Source organism: Oncorhynchus tshawytscha, linkage group LG05 (genome assembly GCF_018296145.1).
Source record: "Oncorhynchus tshawytscha isolate Ot180627B linkage group LG05, Otsh_v2.0, whole genome shotgun sequence".
Lineage (NCBI taxonomy): Eukaryota > Metazoa > Chordata > Actinopteri > Salmoniformes > Salmonidae > Oncorhynchus > Oncorhynchus tshawytscha.
The window spans coordinates 25400998-25425540 of record NC_056433.1 but is presented as its reverse complement, the minus strand read 5'-3'; the positions used below and the strand labels follow the sequence as shown (position 1 = coordinate 25425540).

Below are 24543 nucleotides of genomic sequence, written 5' to 3'. Positions count from 1 at the left end.
CCAATTTCCCCATTAACTCCTTCACAGTCTCTGCTTCGCTCACCTCCAACACCGGCTCTGGTTTCCTCCTTGGCTCATTACGATAAACAGGGGGAGTTGGCTCAGGTCTGACTCCTGACTCTGCCACACTCTCCCTGTGCCTCCCCCAAGACATTTTTGGGGCTGACAAACATAGACTGCCCACCCAACTCACGCCCTGACCATACTAAATAAATACAAAACAAAGGAAATAAAGGTCAGAACGTGACAAAAATGACACAATACAATATTTACCATTCATTCAACACAACTGAAACAAACAGCAAATGAATCCAACAAGTTTGTAGAGTCGCAAGCTTGATGTAATCATTGTGTGCTAGGAATATGGGACCAAATACTAAATAAACTTTTGACCACTTTAATACACAAGTGAATTTGTCCCAATAGTTTTGGTCTCTTAAAATGGGGGGACTATGTACAAAAGTGCTAGAATTTCTAAACAGTTCACCTGATATTGATGAAGATATCCTCAAATTAAAGCTGACAGCACTTTAACCTCATAGTCATTGCATAATTTCAAATCTAAAGTGCTGGATTACAGCGCCAAAACAACAACACAATTGTCACTGTCCCAATACTTTTGGACTTTACAGTGCCTTTGTAAAGTATTCAGACCCCTTGACTTTTTCCACATTTTGTTAGGTTACAGCCTTATTCTAAAATAGATGTTTTTTAAAAATTCCCCTCATCAATCTACACACAATACATCATACTGACAAAGCAAAAAACAAGTTTAGAATGTTTTGCTAATTAAAAAAAAATAAAACTGAAATATCACCTTTACTTAAGTATTCAGACCCTTTACTCTACTTTGTTGAAGCACCTTTGGCAGTGATTACAGCCTTGAGTCTTGGGTATGACGCTACAAGCTTGGCACACCTGTATTTGAGTTTCTTCTCTGCAGATACTCTCAAGCTCTGTCAGGTTGGATGGGCAGAGTTGCTGCACAGCTATTTTCAGGTCTCTCCAGAGATGTTCGATTGGGTTCAAGTCTGGACTCTGGCTGGGCCACTCAAGGACATTCAGAGACTTGTCCCAAAGCCACTCCTGCGTTGTCTTGGCTGTGTGCTTAGGGTCATTGTCCTGTTGGAAGGTGAACCTTCGCCCCAGCCTGAGGTCCTAAGCACTCTGGAGCAGGTTTTCATCAAGGATCTCTCTGTACTTTGCTCTGTTCATCTTTGCCTCGTTCCTGACTAGTCTCCCAGTCCCTGCCGCTGAAAAACATCCCAACAGCATGATGCTGCCACCACCATAGGTATGGTACCAGGTTCCCCCAAAATGTGACACTTGGCATTCAGGCCAAAGAGTTCAATCTTGGTTTCATCAGACCAGAGAATCTTGTTTATCATGGTCTGGGAGTCTTCAGGTGCCTTTTGGCAAACTCAAAGCATGCTGTCATGTGTCTTTTACTGAGGAGTGGCTTCCATCTGGTCACGCTACCATAAAGGCCTGATTGGTGGAGAGCTGCAGAAATGGTTGTCCTTGTGGAAGGTTCACCCATCTCCACAGAGGAACTCTAGGGCTCTGTCAGTCACCTCCCTGACCAAGACCCTTCTCCCCCGATTGCTCAGTTTGGCCAGGCAGCCAGCTCTAGGAAGTGTCTTGATGATTCTAAACTTCTTCCATTTAAGAATGATGGAGGCCACTGTGTTCTTGGGGACCTTCAATGCTGCAAAAAAAATGTTGGTACCCGTCCCCAAATCTGTGCCTCGACACAATCCTGTCTCGGAGCTCTATGGACAATTATTTTGACCTCATGGCTTGGGTTTAGCTTTGACATGCACTGGCAACTGTGGGACCTTATATAGACAGGTGTGTGCCTTTCCAAATCATATCCAATCAATTGAATTTACCACAGGTGGACTCCAATCAAGTTGTAGAAACATCTCAAGGATGATCACTGGAAACAGGATGCACCTGAGCTCAATTTCGAGTCTCATAGCAAAGGGTGTGAATACATAGTTTTTATTTTTAATACATTTGCAAACATTTCTAAAAACTTGTTTTCACTGTCATTATAGGGTATTGGGTGTAGATTGCTGAGGATTATTCTTTTTTTGATCCATTTTAGAATATGGCTGTAATGTAACAAAATGTGGAAAAGGTCAAGGCTCTGAAAAGTGTATATATTTCTTATCAATATTATCCACATTTTTCTCATAATAGTAGAAACAAGTGTCATTAATTATAATAATGGGCTATATCACAATGACAGAGTTCCTTACTTTAATTGAAATTAGGCACTTTCGGGCCTCCCGGGTGGCGCAGTGGTTAAAGGTGCTGTACTGCAGTGCCAGCTGTGCCACCAGAGACCTTGGGTTCGTGCCCAGGCTCTGTCGTAACCGGCCGCGACGGGGAGGTCTGTGGGGCGACGCACAATTGGCAAAGCGTTGTCCGGGTTATGGAGGGTTTGGCCGGTAGGGAAATCCCTGTCTCATCGCGCACCAGTGACTTCTGTGGCGGGCCGTGCGCAGTGCACGCTAACCAATGTTGCCAGGTGCACAGTGTTTCCTCCGACACATTGGTGCGGCTGGCTTCTGGGTTGGATGGCACTGTGTGGCACAAGCAGTGTGGCTTGGTTGGGTTGTGTATCGGAGGACACATGACTTTCAACCTTTGTCTCTCCCGAGCCCGTATGGGAGTTGTAGCGATGAGACAAGATAGTAGCTACTAAACAATTGGATACCAGGAAAAAGGGGTAAAAAGAAGAAGAAATTAGGCACTTTCAGAGCGGGGCAGAGAAAAGAAAAAGATAGAAAGAAGATTTAATTTTGACAAAAAAAATGTCCTAAGTCATTTCTTTAGTAAAAAGACAGGTGCTGCTGCTAATACTGCCATCGTAATTGAGGCAGAGGATATGTACTGTATCATGTATCTGATGCTGTTTGGCCAAAAAGAGTATGACATGCCATACTCTTTTTGTCCAGACAGCATCAGATACATGGGCTACATATAGTAAGACAGAGGGGCACTGTTTCGCTCGCTTTAATGCTTTCTCCGATGAGATAGTTTCATCGACTTGCGATTGAAGTGAAGATGGCGGGTGCACAGTGAACTGTTTATTTAGGATTGAATTATTTTGGCTGTACCCTATCTTTTTGAAGTGATTTGTTTGAGAATCAGATGAAAACATAATGACTGGTTGTGTTCATGGCACATTAAAAGGTAATACATTTTTACAATTAAATTACATCTTTACTATAAAAACCTCAGACTAGCCTCTGCCCTGGGGCCTCCAAATCACTAAGTCCACCCCTGGTGACACCCTTTGAAGAAAGGATGGAAGTGAGTGGGAAGAAATCACTGCAGATAGCTTATATAACTTGGTAGAAGCACTTCACCACCATCAGTGTAGAATCGGAGCAGTTCATTGAATCAGCAACCTACAAGCTGTAGTAGCCAGACCGGCCCATGCAGACAGATAGACAGACAGGCCAGTGATGAGGGAAAGAGAGCCAGAGACAGAGCACAAATAAGCCCAAGCAGAATCAAGACAGGATTATGACATGGAAGAGGAGCCAAGAATATCCCTCTCAGCACACAGTACAGTAAACAGACAAACCAAACACATAATACAAACCACCCTTCATTCTGCCAACTTCTCCTCTCAGATAAAGTCTATGGTGAAAAAACAAGAGTGTGAGGAAACTCTGGGTGTTTGGATACAACTCTACAACATTAGGAGTAAATATGTTGCGGGTTGAGAGTCATCCTACAGCTGCAGTAATCAGACAGCTTGCAGTCATCTTCTGTAATGACTATCACAGTTTCTTGCCTGCTCTAGCTACTAAAATCTTTTGAGATTCAAATGAGGGCTTACCTCTCCAGTTATCTGAATATTTTAAATATTATCATGCTGCCACAGGATAAGGAAAGAGGGAAAGAGAGAGAGGGGATTGCTGCCAGCTCTAACAGCTATAACCTACCACAGCACTGGAGCCTAGGAAAGCCCATTCAGTCAGAAATTATGGTTATACACTAATGGCCTGGTCTGAAGGCTCCCTTGCCTACGCTACTGATGAGGAAGGAACATTGTGGTCATCACAGTGTCATTAGCCAGTGTTCCTACAGAATCGTTCACTTCACACCCCTGTTTCTCCCTCCTCCCTGCATCCTTCCCTCTATGTTGGTCCGAGGCACAGGTTGACGTTGTTTGTCATGAATCTTGCCTGGAGGCAGAACTAAGTGATTTCTGCTAGATGGGCCAAATGCAAAGACAATATTGGTTGTATCTTAACATTTCATGAAAACAAAAGTTTTACTGTTAAGATTAGGGTTAAGGTTGGGGTTAGGTTTAAACTATGACTTTGTGGCTGTGCCAGCTAGTGACCAGTCTAAAGAGCTCCCTCCAAGGCAAGATCATTGACAGTAAATGCCAACCTGCGTCTGAGGCAGGGAGTAAAGTTTCTCCGAACCAAGAGAAGACCTAATGGGTGACAGGCCATTTTTGCACTACAGTACATTGATTACATTTGGGTTGATTATACATTGAGAAATCCCCTTAGTCCCTTTATACCACAATTTAAACAAAAATAATAGGATAAGCGTATTAGCTAAAACGTGCACTTAAAAAAAAAAGTTTTAAATAAATAAATAAAGTGTAATTTTATGGATTAGGGTGTGTTAACTACACAAACAAGAGTTGTTGTCATAACCACATCCTTACACCAGCTGCTTGATTAATTCAGGACCTAAATTCTATGTATATCCAACATAACATTTAATCTTGATGGTCACAATCACAATCCAACTCCAAACAACATGTATTCACTGGTATACAGTCAGCTCAACCCACCACCAGTTCTTAACTCTGTCGGACAGTTTGATGACAACGGCATCGACAGCACATTCAACACAATCCAAACAGTTTCTTTGTGTAAAAGACACATAAAGCATTGAAAAGTAAGGCAATGCAGCCAGGCCATTTTGTCAAATCAAGAGTAATTCCATTCTAGATGAATTGTGTGCATCTATCCTGGACCCCATAGGCTTATGAATTTATAACGTGCACATAGCCATGTAATTTAGAGATTATGACACATACAGATGTAGGATCTTAATTCGATCACTCTGTTGCACAGAAACCTCCATACAAGGCAGGAAAAGTAAAACTTGTAGTGTATTTAGGTTTAAAAAGGCTTCTGAAGTTTGTAATTTCCACATTCAAATTTCAGACTTGATTTTCCCTTAACCTTAAGAAAAAAATGATCAACCCCTACAAAAATGTCCATTAATTATAATCCACAAAATAATTGACATTTCCTGCTGTTGCAGGATTATGTTCCTGCTGTAGCAAACTGGCTCAAATGAAGTTCCTACATCTGTACATAGCCACAGTACTTAGGGCTCAGACCTTGGCATTTTCAAACCTAATCCAGACACTTCTCCCAAATACATCCTCATAAATCATTCTCCCAAGACTTTCTATCTTTCCCACTGAGCACTTTGTCTCCATGCAGTCTCTGAAAGATGCCTAACATGCATGTTCACTATGTTGGTAGCATTGTAGTTAAGCTGCCCTAGCACCAAACGGCACACAAGTCCTTATGCAATAGTTTTCTTTTTCCTTCTCTCTTCATGTAAGGGGGGAAATCCTACTGCAGTAGTCAAATGTTGACATTGTTGTGTGGTGTTGAAACGCTGTATGATCATTTCAAATATAAACTACAGAATTGTTGAATGAGCAGAGATTGTCTGGGCTAGAACCATTGTAGAAATGGATAACAGACAATACGGCATGGGTGTGTTCTTGCTGCCTTAACATTTCTGATGTGTGCTTTTGGAACAGTATGCCTGTTCAACCACAGTTTAGAATTGCATAATCTTATTGCAATGTGTGTATGCTGTTGTGTTGTGGTCAAGCTGAACACGCAAACTTAACTATGCTGGTGTATCAAGGGGGGGGACTTTAGTTAATCTGCTGCTTGAGTTATTCTCACTTCGCTGTGCAATATTCTAAATCAGTCATCATGTTCATTGGTTGTTTCACACATGTTCTTATTACATTGTTTTCTTGGCAACTGCATCAGGTTTCAAGCCCATCCTTTGTATAAAAGTGAGGTGAAATAAGAACAAGTCGCCTATCACCTGCTACTCGTTAACAGTGTTTGGGTTTTTATATTCACACACAGAGCATCAGACACCACATCAAAACCAAACCTCAGATAATGACCTCATCACTGATGTCATCAATCAATGACCATGTTCTGATCTGAACAGTGAGTTGACACTCAGACTGACTGACAAAATTACAACCTACCACACATACAATAAGCATCAACAGATCACTGCATTAGACAGCCTGATTTAAGAGTTAGACAAAACCATGAGCAAGGGGGTTGGTAAATGAAACATTGGTGGAGGTAATGACTTTCTCAGTGGAGCAGACAGTGAAGTGTTAGACAAGTGATGGTCAATGGCACGTTAGAACACATACTAGACTCAGAAAGACAGCATTAAATATAGCTTCGCCAGAGATGGCTTGTATACAGCAAGTACAGCAAGCTGAGTACTTCAAAAGATGAATTGACTATCCTGTATCATGAGTGTCTAGCTAAAAAAAACATTGAAAGTTATTGGAGGGTTAAGCATGTTCATGGATCATGTATAATGATATTGTAATCTGAAAATTCAACAGTAGTTATGTAAGTACGGGTCATAACAGCACAGCAAACCTTTTAGCTCAGTCGTAGACATGTTCTGCATATACCATTGCAATTCTTTGTCATTATTGTTTGTTGTTTTGCATACTATTCTGATAGAAAGAAAATAACCACAACCAAGCTAAACAAAATTGCAGTGTAGTAAAAAGAGGCTGCAATATCTCCCTGTAATATAATGGCCAAGTAGTGAGGAATAAACAAAGAAACAAACAAGGAAAACAAGCAGAATCCACAGTCTCCCCATAGAGAACGTATTACATTTGTTGATGCACCACAAACATTTAGGTCCACTGGAGGTGCAACAGGTTGATCTACTCAGTTTACTGTTGACATTCTGCAGTTTATTACTGTGTTCAACCCTTTTTTCCTTTATTGCTTTTTTATAAGAACATTTCAGCTTTAAAAAAATCTAATATCGTAGAATTTTTTTTCATAGAAAATCTTTAAAAAAAATCATATACAGTTATATTACACATATGATCCTCTGGCTTCTGTTTTGTTGAACATAAAGGACATTTTGTTACTTTGTGGCACAAAATGTTATAGAATATGCATTTAAACAACAAACATGGGTTAAAACAGCGTTGCAAAATAAGGATACACAGACTAAATATACAGAAATCAAATACATGCATCAATACATTACAGTGCCATGCGTACACAGTCATTTTGGGAAGTCAATGATTTCAATTGGCATTTGTCCCCTTTATATTAAATGTTCAAACCTTCTTACTATACATACATGACATGGCTTTTACAAAAATGCAGTGACACCAACAGTTGCAGGTTTTGAAGCTAGCCTATACCCATCACTTTGGAGTAACTATGTCTGGTTAAAAGTTATGAGATTCTCTCTTGCTATTTAGGCTTTAACGCTTAGGATTAATCATCACCACGGATAAGAGATTTGAGAATGAAATTAGGGATTTACCTTGTCATCATTTTTTTACGTGAGAGATTCATTCATTGCTAACTTTCAGACAAAATGGCCGTCATTAGTCTTTTGTGAGGAGGGTGATTTCTTGCATGAGGGAGAGGACCCTTTTCATCCCATTTATTTTACTAAAGGAGGAGTGTGAAAGCCCACGAGCAGGTCAAGGCATTATCTTGATAACTAGCGAGCTACTGTTTCATACAGAAGCAGAAACTGCTTTTCGCTTCTTTACTTCAATATGTTGCTTTCAAGATGGTTAATTGTACTGACCATTTTACTCCTGTAAGCTTCTCTAACTTTTGGTCCAAACACACATAAAGTTGCTTCAGCTGCCCTCATAGCTTTTATTGCCCTTTTTGAGAGGTACTTTGTCCCTTTCAAGCAGCACATAAAGACAGCAATGCCCTCTCAAGGTCATAACTTTCAATTAAGAATAACCTACGGACAGCCACATCCTTTTACATGAGAGGCATTCTGTTACATGCGACAAACCACCCTAAGGTGACGTATCAGAGGTCAGTGATGACTATCTCCTGCATTCTGACCTTGAGAGTGTCTGCCCTTACAGAGATCTTATCCAGCATCATCAGACTTAGCTTGATAATGTGCTTGGTTTTCAGACGGGGAGAGGGACTCCACTCTGGCCATTCTGGATAGCAGAGAGGCTACTAGAGGAGAATATTGATGTTCTCTGGAGATTTCTAAAGTAGATCAAGCAATGGTCCATGAAAGCCATTGGAATGCTAATATACATCACCAACGGTTGTTTAAACACGCATCATTGTGATGTATGGCATTACTTTGAGGTTTGAACCAATAGGATGTCTTTTACATCATGATTTGATTTGACAGAATATCCACGTACCAACAAATCGGCACCCATATTTTTTTCCCACTCAAATTATTTGGCACCATAGTCTTTCACACAAACAAAAAGAAACAATGTATCTCTGATTAAATTATGACCTGTCGTGTCCAACCCACCCAATCATTTATTTTGTTCATGATGATCCATAATCACCTCTTAATCATGGGACATTGAAACGTGTGACACTGAAACGTGTTAAACACTGAAGATGCCTTGCCAACCATGATGTTCTGATGATTTCTCGAGACACCTCATATCTTAGCCCAGTTAGAAAGGCAGTATGATCTTCAACCTCTGCAGTACTTCCTCCTTTTGGTTTTACTAGTTCAGAGTTGCTTTTTCCCTCCTAGTTAAGCCACCTGCTATGATTTCCTGAACATGCCTAACTCTATTAAGGGATCTGTTCAATCCGTATCGCAGAAGTTACAGCGTGATTGGAATTGAAAGTCAATGTTACCGCGTTAGCGGAGACTGCATTCACAATAAAACGCTGCATATGTCAGCTCAGTCTGAAATGACCTTTACATTTCTATGGTGCAATCTGTAACACTTCAGGGATACAGACTGAATGAAGCCCTAGATTATGTACCTTGCTGCAGTTCTACTCTAATTGTTGGCTAAGAACAGATGTGAGAATGGAAATAAAGCAGATATATCTGTCTTCCTGTAAAATTAACCTTGACAATTGTATCCACACAATGCAATGTGCAGGATAATTCTTCATAATGGACACAGTGTACGCCATCTGCCCAGTTCAGCTGTTCGCACGGGTGTTTACCGGAAAGAAAGAATGGAATCTACTGTGGGTATGCTTTATTTCTGTGTACTCTCAAACAAATTCAAATGTATACGTCTGTCTGTCTGTCTGTCTGTCTGTCTGTCTGTCTGTCTGTCTGTCTGTCTGTCTGTCTGTCTGTCTGTCTGTCTGTCTGTCTGTCTGTCTGTCTGTCTGTCTGTCTGTCTGTCTGTCTGTCTGTCTGTCTGTCTGTCTGTCTGCCTGCCTGTCTGTCTGTCTGTCTGCCTGTCATACTAATCATACTATAATGGGGTCTTTGTGATGGGGGTAGTATAAGCCTGTGTAGATGATAAAAAGATTTAATATGACAAATTGTAGAAAACAATTTAGATAACTTTGACCACCAACCTTGGAGGTACGCATTGCTCTCATTTTTATGCTACCATACTTTCCTCACGATACTGTAGATTTACAATTGTTAGAATAAGATATATTATCCCCTTACACATTACACTGTAAGTAAATGTATGATATTGTAGTTTCTTCCTGGTTGTGTGAGAGTGTCTGTATGAACAGCAGAGGGAACCGTTTGCAGACTGTGCAGATAAGATACACTGTCCCATCCAGTCTGAAGGAGTAGCTGATCTATGGGTCTGACCCGGTCTGGTCTCTACTCTAGACAGCATGGCTGCTGGCTGCCTAGCTGGGTCATGGCTGCTGGTCTATATCTCCCTCCCTCCTCCTTCTGAGGACTGGTCAGCTTTTGACCCCTCTGGCTCTCTGAGGGGCTACAACACATGGCCACCCTCGCTTTAGGACATGCTTCCAACACCTCACCCAACAATCACTGAAGACTGTCCCGCTACCGCTCACCGACACACGGCTTCTCAGACGTTAGTCACATGATCAGGGTTCTCCCTGACTTCAATGCACTCTATCTCCTCCCTCTCCCTCACTCTCTCCCTCTCCATCATCTCCCGCTCCCTCTCCCGCTCTTTCCGTTTTGCCCGTTTTTTCTTCTTGTGCCTTTTTTTTGATGGGGGAAAAAACGTTAGAAACACAGGCAGGATGACGAAACAGTGCAGCACTGTGCAGCCTGCGGTGAGGAGGGAGCACTTGAACAGCGTGTAGGTCAGATTGGAAGGCACAAACACCAAGGGCAACATCCCGATAACGAAACAGCAGGCGTTTTGCAAAATGGCCGCCCCGTGCTCCTCTAACGAGATCTTAATGCACTGGGTCCTGGTGTGCTCCGTGGCCAGTACGAAGGTGTACAGGTGGGGTGCACAGTGATCCATGGCAAAGTTGAGAGTATAAATAAGGCACAGGATAGAGATGCTGTCCATGTGTACATTCCAGAGGGTCATGAGGCCCAGGACCCCCAGCTCTACGGAGGTGACGGTCAGGATCAACCAGAAGTTCCCCAGAGGGTTGATGACCAGGAAGAAGGTGAGGATGAGGATGGTGAGCACGCTGAAGGCCGATGTGAGGATGGGTGAGACCACAGAGGAGCTGTAACGGTCCATGTAGACGAAGGTGGGGTTGAAGACGATGAACTTGATATTGTTGATGAGCGAAAGGGGGCGGAGCCTCTCCAGCAGTTCTACCACCTCCTCCCGTGTCTTCTCTGTGGTCCGCGCCACCAGGTACATCCTGGACGCGATGATCTCCATTTCATCCCCATCTGTCTTGGACAGAATGATGTCCTCCATGAAGTGCTGATACTCCGGGCTGCGCAGGAAGGAGCCCTGCAGGATGGTGATGAAATCACTTTTGGTCGAGGCGCTCACATTCACCACCTTCAGATACTGAAAGTAGTTATCCATCCAGGAGATCTTGTTGAAGCCGTGGCTCAGCGTTGTGAGGTGCTCCTGCACCGTGGAGTTCCAGTACTCAATGGGCTCATAGATGTAGAAGCCGATCACAGGGCTGTAGTTACTGAAGTACTTCTGCTGGGTCGTGGCATAGGACACACTGGGCGTGTTGCTGGCTAGGAGGTTGACGATGTTGGATCCATCACTGATTTGTAAACATCCCATGAAGGAGAAGGAGGCGTAGATCAGGTAGAGGATGACCACGAAGGGCTTGACATAGGTGTTGGTGATCCACTCCGTGTAATGCTCCCTCAGGAAGTGCTGGATGAAGTGGTTGTGGTAGGGCACGACCTCGTGGTGCGTGACATGGTCATGGCCGTCGCTCATCATGGTCTTGAACCAGGTGGGCTGACGGTCCAGGTACTCCACTGAGGGGATCTTACAGCAGAACACACTGTGGTAGCGGTTCTGCTCCAGCTGACCAGCGAACACCAAGCAGGAACCGTAGAAGGAGAACACATAGAAGTAGTTGACCAGGACGGCCACGCACATGCTCTGGCAGAAGATCTTCACCGACTCAATGTTGGTGAAGGGACTGGCACCCATGCCGAAGGTGATGATGTAGAGGGAACTGGTCATGGTATAGCACACCATCACGTCGGCGAAGGCGTCTGCCACGCGTTCCTTGAAGGGAAGGCTTTCTCGAGTTCTTCGCCAGCCCGCCAGGAGCTCAAACACTCCTTTGGTTCCATGACCTGAAATGACAGGAACACATACTTTGTCAATGCCAATGCACGTGAATACACATTAGTCAATTTCTGTTTATCAGTTTTAAAATGATACCATATAGCACATGCATTGTAATACTGAAGTAAAATATTTAAAGCAGCAATCAGCAGATAAAATAATAAAGCGTTATTTCGCCCGTTTCAGTAAAATTCTTAAAAACGGCTATGGATGCAAGAATGAACCATCCATGATATCAAAATTATAGTTTTAACCATGTTTTGATGCTATAAAGCATTTGTTTACATTTACTTTTGTAGGCTCGACCCTAAACTCTGTTACCTGGTAATACATGGCAAATGGTCCAGGAACAACAAGGAAAACATAACGGACAACGCCCAAGCCAAACTAGTCAGCCTTTCCACCTCGGAGGGGCCACAATGTATCTCTCTGTTTCAATAGCCAGTCCTCTGGATACTGTATGTGTGATAGAAAAGTACTATAGTATTCATGTCTGGTATCTATCTGAAATGTGTTCACTGAGGATAACTCTGATGCTATGTATGATCTCTGTGGTAACTTATATTTCTGTACAGGGTGAACTCTAAATGACTCTATAAAAAGGAATCCTGTCTTATTTCCATTGGTCTCGCCCCCCACACAAGCCTTTAGATGCTGTGACACCCTGTGGAGATTGGGCCTTGGTGGTCAGGTTACTCTAAACTTGGTATTGTTTGATTGGTCAAAGGTTGTGGGTTTTGGGTCGAAAAGGTTACACCTTTAGATGTTATAAATGGAATTAAATGCCTTTGTTCCGTCTCTTATACTGTATCCAGTACATGGAGGAAGGTTGTATGATCAATTCTCATTTCCTAGGCTTCTAGGCCTCTGGCCTAGTAGACATCTCTCGGATCATTCTTAGAATAATGCCTAGTAATGCTTGTTAATGCTTTGTAACTTAATCTTTATGCCTTGTATGTGAATCCATTCATTTGACAAATTATTTAAAGACACTTGTATTTAGAATTAAATTCTCAGACATTTCTTGATTGCCTATTACTGTAACTCAACCATAGTCTCCTTGCATTTTCCTATTCATTTTATGGAATCGGATACACATTTCAATACGCTAATTGCTTAGTCTTATTATGAGTCGCATGTGAGGTGTATCATCATCATATCATTAACTAATCCAAAAATTGATGTAGCAACTGCAGATTGCCCCTTTAAATGCAAAAATACACAAGTTAAATCTGTGGGATTGCTCATGGGCTATAAAAAGAGCCGTAAATAGACGCACTCAGGGGATATGCTCCATATTCACCCCCCCCACACACACACACACACACACACTGTAGTGACGGGTCACAGCCATATTACTGTCTGGGCGCTGCCTGCCGTGAATGTGTTGGCTTTTGAACAATATAATAAATGTAACACTTTTCCATCTCCTAAATATTTCAGTGGGAGTGGTTGATTTGGCCCATCTTCATGATGTGTTCCACACTGTTTAAAATACTTCCTTCAAAATCTCCATGGTTGGGTCCTTGCTCTCAACGGCGTCATACATTTGACAAGGGGAAGAAAAAAACGTAACCTAAGCTGTGGTACAAGTCAATGAATTATTGTCAGTTCATTTAGAAGGTGTGTGTGGGAAATTCAGGCTGCATACAGTACATGCAGCAGTTATCCAAAAAATAAATAAAGGGGCTGTGTCAATGCCAATAGTCCGGGTGGCCATTTGATTAATTGAAGTGGGTCTAGAGTTTCCGGGTGATGGTGATGGTGTTGATGTGAGCCATGACCATCCTTTGAAAGAACTTCATGGCTACCGACATGAGTGCTACGAGAAGGTAGTCATTTAGACAGGTTAATTATCTTCGCTTTCTTGGGCACAGGGACTATGGTGGTCTGCTTGAAACATGTAGATATTACAGACTCGGTGAGGGAGAGGTTGAAAATGTCAGTGAAGACATTTGCCAGTTGGTCCGCTCATGCTCGGAGTACACATCCTGGTAATCCATCTGGCCCCATGGCCTTGTGTATGTTGACCTGTTTAAAGGTCTTGCTCACATCGGCTACGGAGAGCGTGATCACACAGTCGTCTGGGACAGCTGGTGCTCTCATGCATACTTCAGTGTTGCTGCCTCGAAGCGAGCATAAAAGACTGGGTGGCCATTTGAATAATTGTTCAGCAGGCTTATGGCTTGGGGGTAAGAACTGTTAAGGAGACTTTTGTAACTAGACTTGGCGCTCCGGTACCGCTTGCCACGAGGTAGAAGAGAGAACAGTCTGTGACTTGGGTGACTGGAGTGTTTGACAATTTTTTGGGCCTCCCTCTAAACACACCTAGTATATAGGTCCTGGATGGCAGGAAGATTTGCATCAGTGATGTACTGGGCTGTATGCACTACCCACTGTAGCGCCTTACGGTCGGATGCTGAGCAGTTGCCATACCAGGAGGTGATGCAACCGGTCAGGATGCTCTCGATGGTGCAGCTGTAGAACTGTTTGAGTATCTGGGGACCCATGCCAAATCTTTTCAGTCTCCTGAGGGGCAAAAGGCTTTGTCGTGCCCTCTTCAGGACTTGTGTTTGGACCCTGATAGTTTGGTGGTGATGTGGACACCAAGGAACTTGAAACTCTCGACTCGCTCCACTACAGCCATGTCGATGTGAATGGGGGCGTGTTCGGCCATCCTTTTCCTGTAGTTAACGATCAGCTCCTTTGTCTTGCTCACATTGAGGGAGAGGTTGTTGTCCTGGCACCACACCAGGTCTCTGACCTCCTCCCTATAGGCTGCCTCATCGATAGTGTTAGAGTCGCGCTTGCCCACACAGTCATGGGTGAACAGGTAATACAGGAGGGGACTAATCATGCACCCCTGAGGGGCCCTCATGTTGAGGATCAGTGTGGCAGATGTGTTGTTGCCTACCCTTACTAATTGGGGGTGGCCCGTCAGGAAGTCTAGGATCCAGTTGCAGGGGGAGGTGTTTAGTCCCAACATCCTTAGCTTAGTGATGAGCTTTGATGGCACTATGGTGTTGAACGCTGAGCTGTAGTCAATAAACAGCATTCTCGCATAGCTGTTACTTTTGTCCAGGTGTGAAAGGGCAGTGTGGAGTCAGATTAAGATTGCGTCATCTGTGGATCTTTTGGGGCGGTATGCAAATTTAAGTGGGTCTAGGGTTTCCCAGATGATGGTGTTGATGTGAGCCATGACCAGCCTTTGAAAGATCTTCATTGCTACCGATGTGAGTGCTACGAGGAGGTAGTCACTTAGGCAGGTTAACTTCGCATTATTGGGCACAGGGACTATGGTGGTCTGCTTGCCTTGAAGCAAGCATAAAAGGCATTTAGCCCATCTGGTAGGCAGCTGGGTTTCCCTTTACATTCTTTAATAGTTTGTAAGCCCTGCCACATCTGACAAGCATCAGAGCCGGTGTTGTAGGATTCAATCTTAGTCCTGTATTGAAAATATTCCAGTTTGTACTAGCAAAACAGTTCGGTAGCGTACCATCTGCGTCATCTGACCACTTCCGTACTGAGCGAGCAACTGGTACTTCCTGCTTTAGTTTTAGCTTGTAAGCAGGAATCAGGAGGATGGAATTATGGTTCAATTTTCCAAATGAAGGGCTAGGGGGAGCTTTGTATGCCTCTCTGTGTGTGGAGTAAAGGCGGTCTAGAGTTTTTTGCCTCTGGTCACACATGTGATATGTTGGTAAAAATGAGGTAAAACAGATTTAAGTTTGCCTGCATTAAAGTCCCCAGACACTAGGAGGGCCGCTTCTGGATGAGTATTTTATTATTTGCTTATGGCTTTATATAGCTTTTCGAGTGCGGTCTTAGTGCCAGCGTCGGTTTGTGGTGGTAAATAGACAGCTACGAAAAATATAGATGAAAACTCTCTTGGTAGATAGTGTGGTCTACAGCTTATCATGAAATACTCTACCTCAGGCGAGCAATACCTCAAGACTAACTTAATATAAGACGTTGCGCACCAGCTGTTATTGACAAATAGACCACCACCCCCACCCCTCGCCTTACCGGACATAGCTGTTCTGTCCTGCCGATGCACGGAAAACCCAAACAACTGTATATTATCCGTGTCGTTGTTCAGCCACGATTCGGTGAAACATAAGATATTACAGTTTTTAATGTCCTGTTGGTAGGATAGTCTCGAATGGAGCTGATCCAGTTTATTCACCAGTGATTGCACTTTGGCCCACTCGCCGACGAATTTTCACAAGGCACCCTGATCTCCGCCCACTGTATTTCCTTATTTTCTTCATGCAAATGACAGGGATTTGGGCCTTGTCTGGGAGCAACATTATATCCGATGCGTCAGACTCATAAAAAACCCATCTTTGTCCAGTTCGAGGTGAGTAATCGCTGTTTTGATATCCAGAAGCTCTTTTCGGTCATGAGAGAAGGTAGCATCATGATTATGTACAAAATAAGTTACAAACAAAGAGAAAAGACACAAAATAGCACAATTGGTTAGGAACGCGTAAATCGGCAACAATCCCATCCGGCGCCTTTCTTTATTTCCTGCATATCTGCCGCTATTTCCTACATATCTGACATGAAAACACATGGCATTTCTGGGTATGATTGGAAAAACCCTGGGTTACATTAACGTGATTTATGAGTTGCAGGTGGGGAATGGATGATAGTGTTGGGCCCATCTGGTAAAATATCCCCAGATAATATCTCCACTAGAATGACTGCGAAAACAAACTCTGTTACCAAAGCCTTGGTCTGATGTCACCAAAGACCTGCCAGAAAAATACATAATTTAAAAACACATTTTTTTTACAGCATCTTTGAAATTCTCTTTGTAATGAAAAGCACTATCTAAAATAAATATATTATTATGTGCATATACAACATACAAAATCAGTCAGGCTGACAGGGACAGGATTTCCACTCAGACACAATAAAAAAATTATACAGTTAGGGCTATTTTGAATTCGAGCTGTACGGCGCAGAAATCCATGCCTACCATGAATATATGAATACTAGGTATATACTGTACATTGAGATTACATGACAGAGTTTGTAGGCTAGAGTCTCTGAGGCCTAATACCCAGGAAATAGCCTGCAGGCACAGACAGGATCAGACTCTATAGGACTTCTGGCTAATCCTCTGCATCATCATCAGGGGCATCCCTGGGCTCTCGCTCTCTCTCTTAACAGAAATGGGACTGAATGAGCCTCCATACACAGACCAAAGTGACACACTTTCCACTCCACTGAACCCCTGACAGGTCCTTTATCATTAAACTCCAGTTACATGAATGATTGGGTTAAATAATACACGTGCAGAGAGGCATTAGAAGGCGCAGTATAAACTGGTGCTTGTGACTCAGCCGGTCGGTCCTATGCAACAACAACATCAGTCAGAAACAGAAGCGGCTCTGATAAACACAGTGTATGTTATCACTCCCCTCAGATGCTGCTAAAATGCTTTATTCGTTAGCTACTGTAAATGTGAAGTAGGCCATAAGTAGGCTTGAGGACACAAATGTGTTTGTCTCCTGCATGGATCTATGAATCACTGTTGCATTCTAGTAGTGCCAGGCTGTCCGAGGTCAGGATCACTGTTGCATTCTAGTAGTGCCAGGCTGTCCGAGGTCAGGATCACTGTTGCATTCTAGTAGTGCCAGGCTGTCCGAGGTCAGGATCACTGTTGCATTCTAGTAGTGCCAGGCTGTCCGAGGTCAGGATCACTGTTGCATTCTAGTAGTGCCAGGCTGTCCGAGGTCAGGATCACTGTTGCATTCTAGTAGTGCCAGGCTGTCCGAGGTCAGGATCACTGTTGCATTCTAGTAGTGCCAGGCTGTCCGAGGTCAGGATCACTGTTGCATTCTAGTAGTGCCAGGCTGTCCGAGGTCAGGATCACTGCTGGCTGCTTCATTCATACAAGTCTGCTGCTCTGCCTCCTTCTGACACCATGTCTGCATGCTCACTGGGGATTTAATCTTTTTTTTTTTTTTAAAGTGACTCGCTCTGAGGTATGGTGGTATCAGTCTTCGCTGTTTGAAACACAGAATGCAGGACTATGGAAGCTGGTACAAGCATTTCGCTACACTCGCAATAACATCTGCTCACCATGTCTGTGTGACCAATACAATTTGATTTGATAGCTCACCAGTAACATAGGTTGTAGGCAAAATATGATAAATAATTGAGCACATGAGGAATTGCTCTCCTTTTGTTTCTCATCATTCTGTACAGGTAGACTTCTGAACAAAGTGAAGAACAAGACCCTTTTGGGATTGCATTCCATCCATTTCTGCCTCTGGGCAAAAACTTGATCGTACTGATATAATACTGTTTAATGAATACACACTTGGAAGATTACAGTTTCACCTTGACTACTTTGAGGCTTACTTTGAGGCTACTTAAACCCTTTACACTTGTGGGAATTGGCCTATATGGATAGGGCTAAATGGAAATATATCTTACGGAAGAAATATGAAAAGCATATGCATAAGCATGGTATCAATTGAAAGGGAAAAGTTCGGAGATTACAGATAAATTATTAGACCAAAGTTGAGGACACAACAGTTCACCTGAGACAAGATCCAAACATCACACTGTTGATTTTATGTGTATTTTACATGTACTGTACTTTACACAGCATTAGATAACAAAATTGGATACATTCAGTAATATGATGAGAATATTCCAGGAAAATGTGTGGACATAACATAAGACAAAACAATTGCAAGGGTTTGAGTAAGAGGACTTACTGGTGTCTCCAAGTGGCCACACACCTCTCCAAAGTGTGCACAGTTCCTAAGTAATTTCAATACACTTTTATGACTCAAAGAAGAGTCTTCAACTATAAGGTGCTTTTTGGAGCTCTCCTAGCTATGCTGTTGAGGAACTACAGCAAGCACACTTGTAGTTGTTTTGTTTGGAAGACAACTCTGCTGCATGCACGCCATCACACAGTTACTTCTGTTGTTTACGCAATCCAAAAACTGCCCATTATAAATTGCAATCTGTGTGACGTGGGCATCATTTGAAAGCTTGTTCGATTGCCAACACGACTAGCTAAGTTCTGACAGTGTGGGTTGAACCTCTTGCGGCACGCGGTGCTCACGTTCAGAACGGCTGTCAGTCAAAACCCATACAGCGCTGTGACATCATTCATAGCCACTGCGTTCCAATTAGGTGCTTATCAGTGCCCAAATCTGCCATTTTCAACCAGAATACGGTTACGAGTGTAAACGGCTAGCGAGAAACAACATAGTAAACAGGGAATGTAACAGAATTCAAATTAAGGGATGAGAGAACTTTCAGAAACAACATATTCATGACTGTGATCTTCATTCAGGCAGAGCAACCTCGAATAGTTCAGGAGACACTTTCACATTCACTATGTAAACAATGTCTGACAAGCAATGTCTGAAAGAACCCAAACTCCTCAATCAAACATGAGGTGAAAAACCCAATACACAAGTCTGAAACCATGACTGTTCAATGCTATATCAGCTTTCCCCTAGACAGAGAACGTTATTTTCAGACGGTTCAAAACTGAAAAGCCAAATTGTAGCTTACAGCACGCTTGTAACTGCACACAGGCCTTCCCAGACATGTCCCTCATGGGCTGTAGAGCCATACTGTTGGCAGAACATACAGTACAGTATGTGTGGAAGGCCTAGCATGGCTTCTGCCAATAAAACAATAAAAGCAAAACCAGTGCCTCTTTATCCTTCACAATCACATTTTAATGACTGGGACAGACAACCGCTAGCCATACAGTCGGACACATTGTGATCGTCAGGACAAGCCATCTCAGTACATTCAGAGTCAAGAGGAATAGGCTACAGCAGGGATGGGCAACCCTTTTGTAAGTCTGCAGACCAATACAATTTACTGTTGAGAGTTAGAATAATAGAATACACAAGGTTCAATTTCAAAATTTGGTTGTGCATCATCAGTCACTTAATTAGCCTATGTCAGCAAAAACATTTCATATTGGTAAGTTAGTCTAGCGGCCAACTATCGAAACTTGTAGTAAGCATGGTCGAACTACCGCCCGGGGTGGGGCCCATTGATCATCAGTTATCAAACATTTGCCTCCACCCTATGGCAAAATGTGTAGAATTGCAGGGAATTTGCTGTAAAACTGTCTCCCACCCCCATCAAAGTTGCCATTCCCTGGGCTATAGGGAGGCCCACCTGCCATGCTCTCTCAGGAGGAGACAGGCACTTTATTGAAATCCCAGACATTATCTAAACGTCCCATTCTCACGATGCTGCCTGGCACCGTACATTCTGTTCCGGATGGCGAGAGGACATTCACGTTAAGAATAAGATCACTTTATTTGTCAATTGTCAGTTCAAACTGAAATGTGACTTCCACTTTTAGCCCAACCCCTTCGAAAGACACATACAGGTTTTTGGTTAAGTGCCTTGCTCAACTACAAAACTTCAGGCAATGGTATCTAGGATTTGATAATTGCAACCCTCCGGTTGCCAGCTCACTTCCTGGCAGAATTTTCCTTCCGGACGCAGGATTCAAACTGGCAACCCTTTGCTGGCTTGCCTCTCTAACCGCTAGGCTACCTGCCGTCCCGATCTCCGAAGCGGAGCAGCGTGCCATGCGGCAGTAGCCAACGGTATCTCAGGAGGAGGCGGTTAGATGAAAGGTTGTACCTCATTTCCACTGCAGCTCCCAGACAGGTACAACATCCCACTGAGCTTGAGGGGGCAGTTTGTCAAAGGCCTCTGGTGGACCATTTCAGGCACGACAAAGGACTTGGAACAATTATTGGCAGGAGGGAGGCCTCATCCCAGAGCCGGAGTCGCATCAGCCCGTCATTAAACCAAATTACAGCTCTTAAACTTCAATGGCATACAGGCAGAAAACACATCAATCTCAGATGAGGAAAACACCTCGCCATTGATTTTTTATTCGCATACATTTTTCACAGGTGATGTGACAGAGCAAACATTGGAAAGATAGCTCTGCTTTCTTCGAGAATGTATCAAACTTGATAAAAAGACAGATGAGTAGTGGTATGTAATAAAGAATGTGGCTTTGCGGAGTATAGTTTACCTACATCGAAGTAAACTAATGTCAAATCAATATCCTGACAAAATCTAAAATAAAACCAGGTGTTTAGATAATGACCAACTTTATAATCTGTTTGTATCATTTTTATTTCCCTATGAGCAACAAACTAGCTCTTGCTAGACTTTTGAAACATGTCTTTCAATAGGAATTCGTTAAGCTACAGATACTGGTTTCCCAATGCTGTCTACTCTGAAATATACATTTTTTCCAAATCGTGGCCTAGTTAGCAGCAGTCGTTCTCTCTGTAGGTGAGCTAATCCCTCTGCAGTGGATTACAGATGCAATGAGTATAGCCTACAATACTATATAAATGAGAGAGGGAAGCCCTGATAACAGACACACAAACACAAGTCAGCCTAGCTAGCCTACACATGGGCATCACATGTGGTTCCAGACAGCATAGCACAGCACAGCCTAATCTACCGACTGCCTGCCCTGAGGCATGGAGAGGGGAGGCCCAGCCATCTGGAGAAACTCACTGCTAATGGTCAGAGGTGGAAGGATGTAAGAGACACACACACACACATATAGGTACTAATACCAGTCTATTCCTTAAACCTGCAGCATGGTGGAAAACACATGAAAGATATGAAAACATGTGTCACCCGCTGACTGTAACAGCCACCATGGGTAAATAAAGATATGAGCTTTCACTGCATTTGGTTCGTCAATCATCTACAATTCCCAATTCCTTTGCTAAAATGTACAAGATACAAAAGACAATCTGAGAATATTGTTTTATTTTCTGGCTCTTTTTGTTTTCTTTCTGTTTGTCCGTTGAGAGCTAATCTAAAAACCCAAAGGTGGCCAAGTTTGCTCAGCTGGTAACTATATTTCTGCAGTGAATCTTCAGATTCCTAATAGGAGTGTGATGGGTCCTGCATTTATGATACTTCAGGAACGCAAAGGAAATCATGAATTACTGTTGGAGTTTAAATGGGAGACGAATAAAAACAAATTAAATGGATGAGGGAAAAAAATAGGTCCCCTGCAAAACTGCACGATTTGGCTATGGAACTTTATTTGAGTGAGAAACAACATTAGAAATGTATGATATTCATCATAGTGTTGAACTGGGGTGTTAATTAACAAGGCAGAACAAAATACAAATAGTAACTGTCTCATTGTAATCAATGAATTAGTTCTATTGATCTGACTGAGACTGCTTTTGATGAACATAGAACTGCTCTATAACATGACATACTGTATAAGGGGCAGAATGGTGGATCTCTGTCTATGCATATCTACATGTATCTGTCAAACATAGATACAGTTATAATCATTATTTCTCTGGATGGATCAAATCCATTTCATACTTATGTGGATTCTGATCCATACCCAGATCATCCTAAATCAATTACTCTGACTTGTGCCTCTGAGTTTGATTAAAAGGTGATAAATGATATTTACAAATGTGAGCACACACATGAGTCAGATCAATCCGGTAAAGCCAGTTATGTCATTTCAGTAATACCACCAGGAGTCGTGTTCTGCAGAAATGGATTCTGAAACATTCCAAGAGAAATGGAACAGCTAATTTAGTCATTTGCATTTTGAAGTTTCTCTTCCTGGAAAAACACTACTTAACATGAATTGTTTAAGCTTTGTGTTCCTGGCTGCTGAATAAGAAATTCACAGGAGGAGAAGAAACCCTCTTTACTTTGGGTCTGTGTATTTGTGTGCAATTAGAAAATATCTCAGTATCTGTGCAGTGGGTCATTACATTCCTGAGGGAATACAAAGTATATCAGTTTCTATTTAAGCAATAAGGCCCAGGGGGTGTGGTATATGGCCAATATAGGGTTGTTCTTAGTGATGACGCGACGTGGAATGCCTGGACACAGCCCTTAGCCGTGGTATATTGGCCATATATCACAAATCCCCGAGGTGCCTTATTGCTATTAAAAACTGTTTACCAACATAATTAGAGTGTTAAAATGAAGTGTTTTGTCATACCCGTGGTATACGGTCTGATATACCACGGCTGTCAGCCAATCAGCATTCAGGGCTCGAACCACCCAGTTTCTAATGGACATTTGATTCCGGTAATTTCATTCCAGCCATACACCAATCCAGAAACAATTGAATTGTGAGAGTGTGTGTGAGGGAGTGAGTGAGTGAGTGTGTGTGTGTGCCTGCGTGCCTGTGTAAATGACCTATCTGATAATTTTATGGTAAGACGGACAATCACCTTAAATGTGCAACTATGGGTCATAGGATGGCATTACAGTAACAGTGACAATATCAGCTAAGCATCAAACCTGATTAGGATAATGGATAATGGACCATAACACACAAAACAGTTTCTCACTTGTAAACATTTTACGGAGCTACTGAAAAAAAGTAGTCCAGTTATGGGCCATTGGGCAGAGTGTTTGGGTCATATACATTTAAGAGCAATTCATTGGATTCAGTTTGATTGAAACTGGTGCTCTAAGATGTCATACTGTGCTGCATGGGGTGGAGAGTCTTAATGATTGCCTCAGCAGTCTCTGGTTACATTACTGCTTTTCATTTAAAGCTTCCACTTCTGAGATGACCAAATAAAGGAGCTATTCAGACATATCCACAAGAGATGACACGATTTCACCACAGCAAGTGACATGTGGGAACAATGGGGGATTTAAGATGACTTGTTTGAAACGTTCTCAAAAAGTAATTGGTGAAACCGACTATAAAACGTACAGTATCAACATAGTTATTTGTCTAGAATAGAATGGAACAGAATACAATTTTATTATCCATTGACATCTAGACACAAAACATGGAAGCTGTTGTCTTGTGAACTTGGCAATCTGTCTTGAGAGGCCAATAGAACTATAGACCTGGAAGGAACAGATCTGTTAAGTCAAAGTACATTTCCTGCTAACAGTTCAATTAAAGATGGATTACCCTAACATACATACCACTGCATTGATTCTCATCTATAAAGTCGCTTCCTCCCCAGCCTTCTCACTTACCACAAAGCAGATCACTTAAAACAGCATCTGGCTAATTCTTACTGCTGTAAACTGGAGTAAATGGTAAGAACATACAGAAAAGAGACATTTGACAAACTGCTCCTCTCTCTGAGTTTATTATGTATTTAGACAGGCATAAAACCAAAGTTAAGAAGTGAATGAATTTGGGCAAAACATACAGACCCAAGTACTGTATTGGTAAAAGTTCAGGTAGAGGAAAGTATGCATCATCTAACCATATTGCATGGTGAGTGGTTTCTCTCTCTGCCTGGGTGAACATGGAAATGCCATTCTAACTTAGGTTGCTGCCACATTGCCCTGAAATCTCTCTGCTTCCTGGTCCAACACGGCAATGGGAAATGAAATAGCTGCTAGCTTAATGACATGTAATATGTCATGCTTGAGGACATTAGTGATAAGCAGCTCTATCAGAATGTATCTAATGTCTTCCTGAATATTTTTCGCTCTCCTTGGAGCAGATCAATAGGTTTTGTTCAACACATACACTTTCCTATCCACTAAATGTATATATTTTGGTTTGCTCTGCAAGATACATTAAGTTTGTGTGAATCTTTCTCTCTCTGTGTGTATGTGTGTGTGTGTTTGTGTTTGTGTCACACCCTGACCATAGTTTGCTTTGTATGTTTCTATGTTTTGGTTGGTCAGGGTGTGAGCTGAGTGGGCATTCTATGTTACATGTCTAGTTTGTC

The 24543-nt window shown here is 42.5% G+C and overlaps 1 protein-coding gene across 1 annotated transcript in view; it reads right to left on the bottom strand.

Moving 5' to 3' along the window:
* Positions 1 to 9458: 9458 nt before the first annotated feature.
* ptchd4 (patched domain containing 4) overlaps positions 9459 to 24543 on the bottom strand; it is a 32257-nt gene continuing 17172 nt past the window's right edge. Inside the window, exon 3 of the mRNA XM_024422696.2 lies at positions 9459 to 11808. Coding sequence (XP_024278464.2) covers positions 10127 to 11808 — 1682 coding nt within the window. The 3' untranslated portion in view covers positions 9459 to 10126. The remainder of the gene's footprint in view (positions 11809 to 24543) is intronic.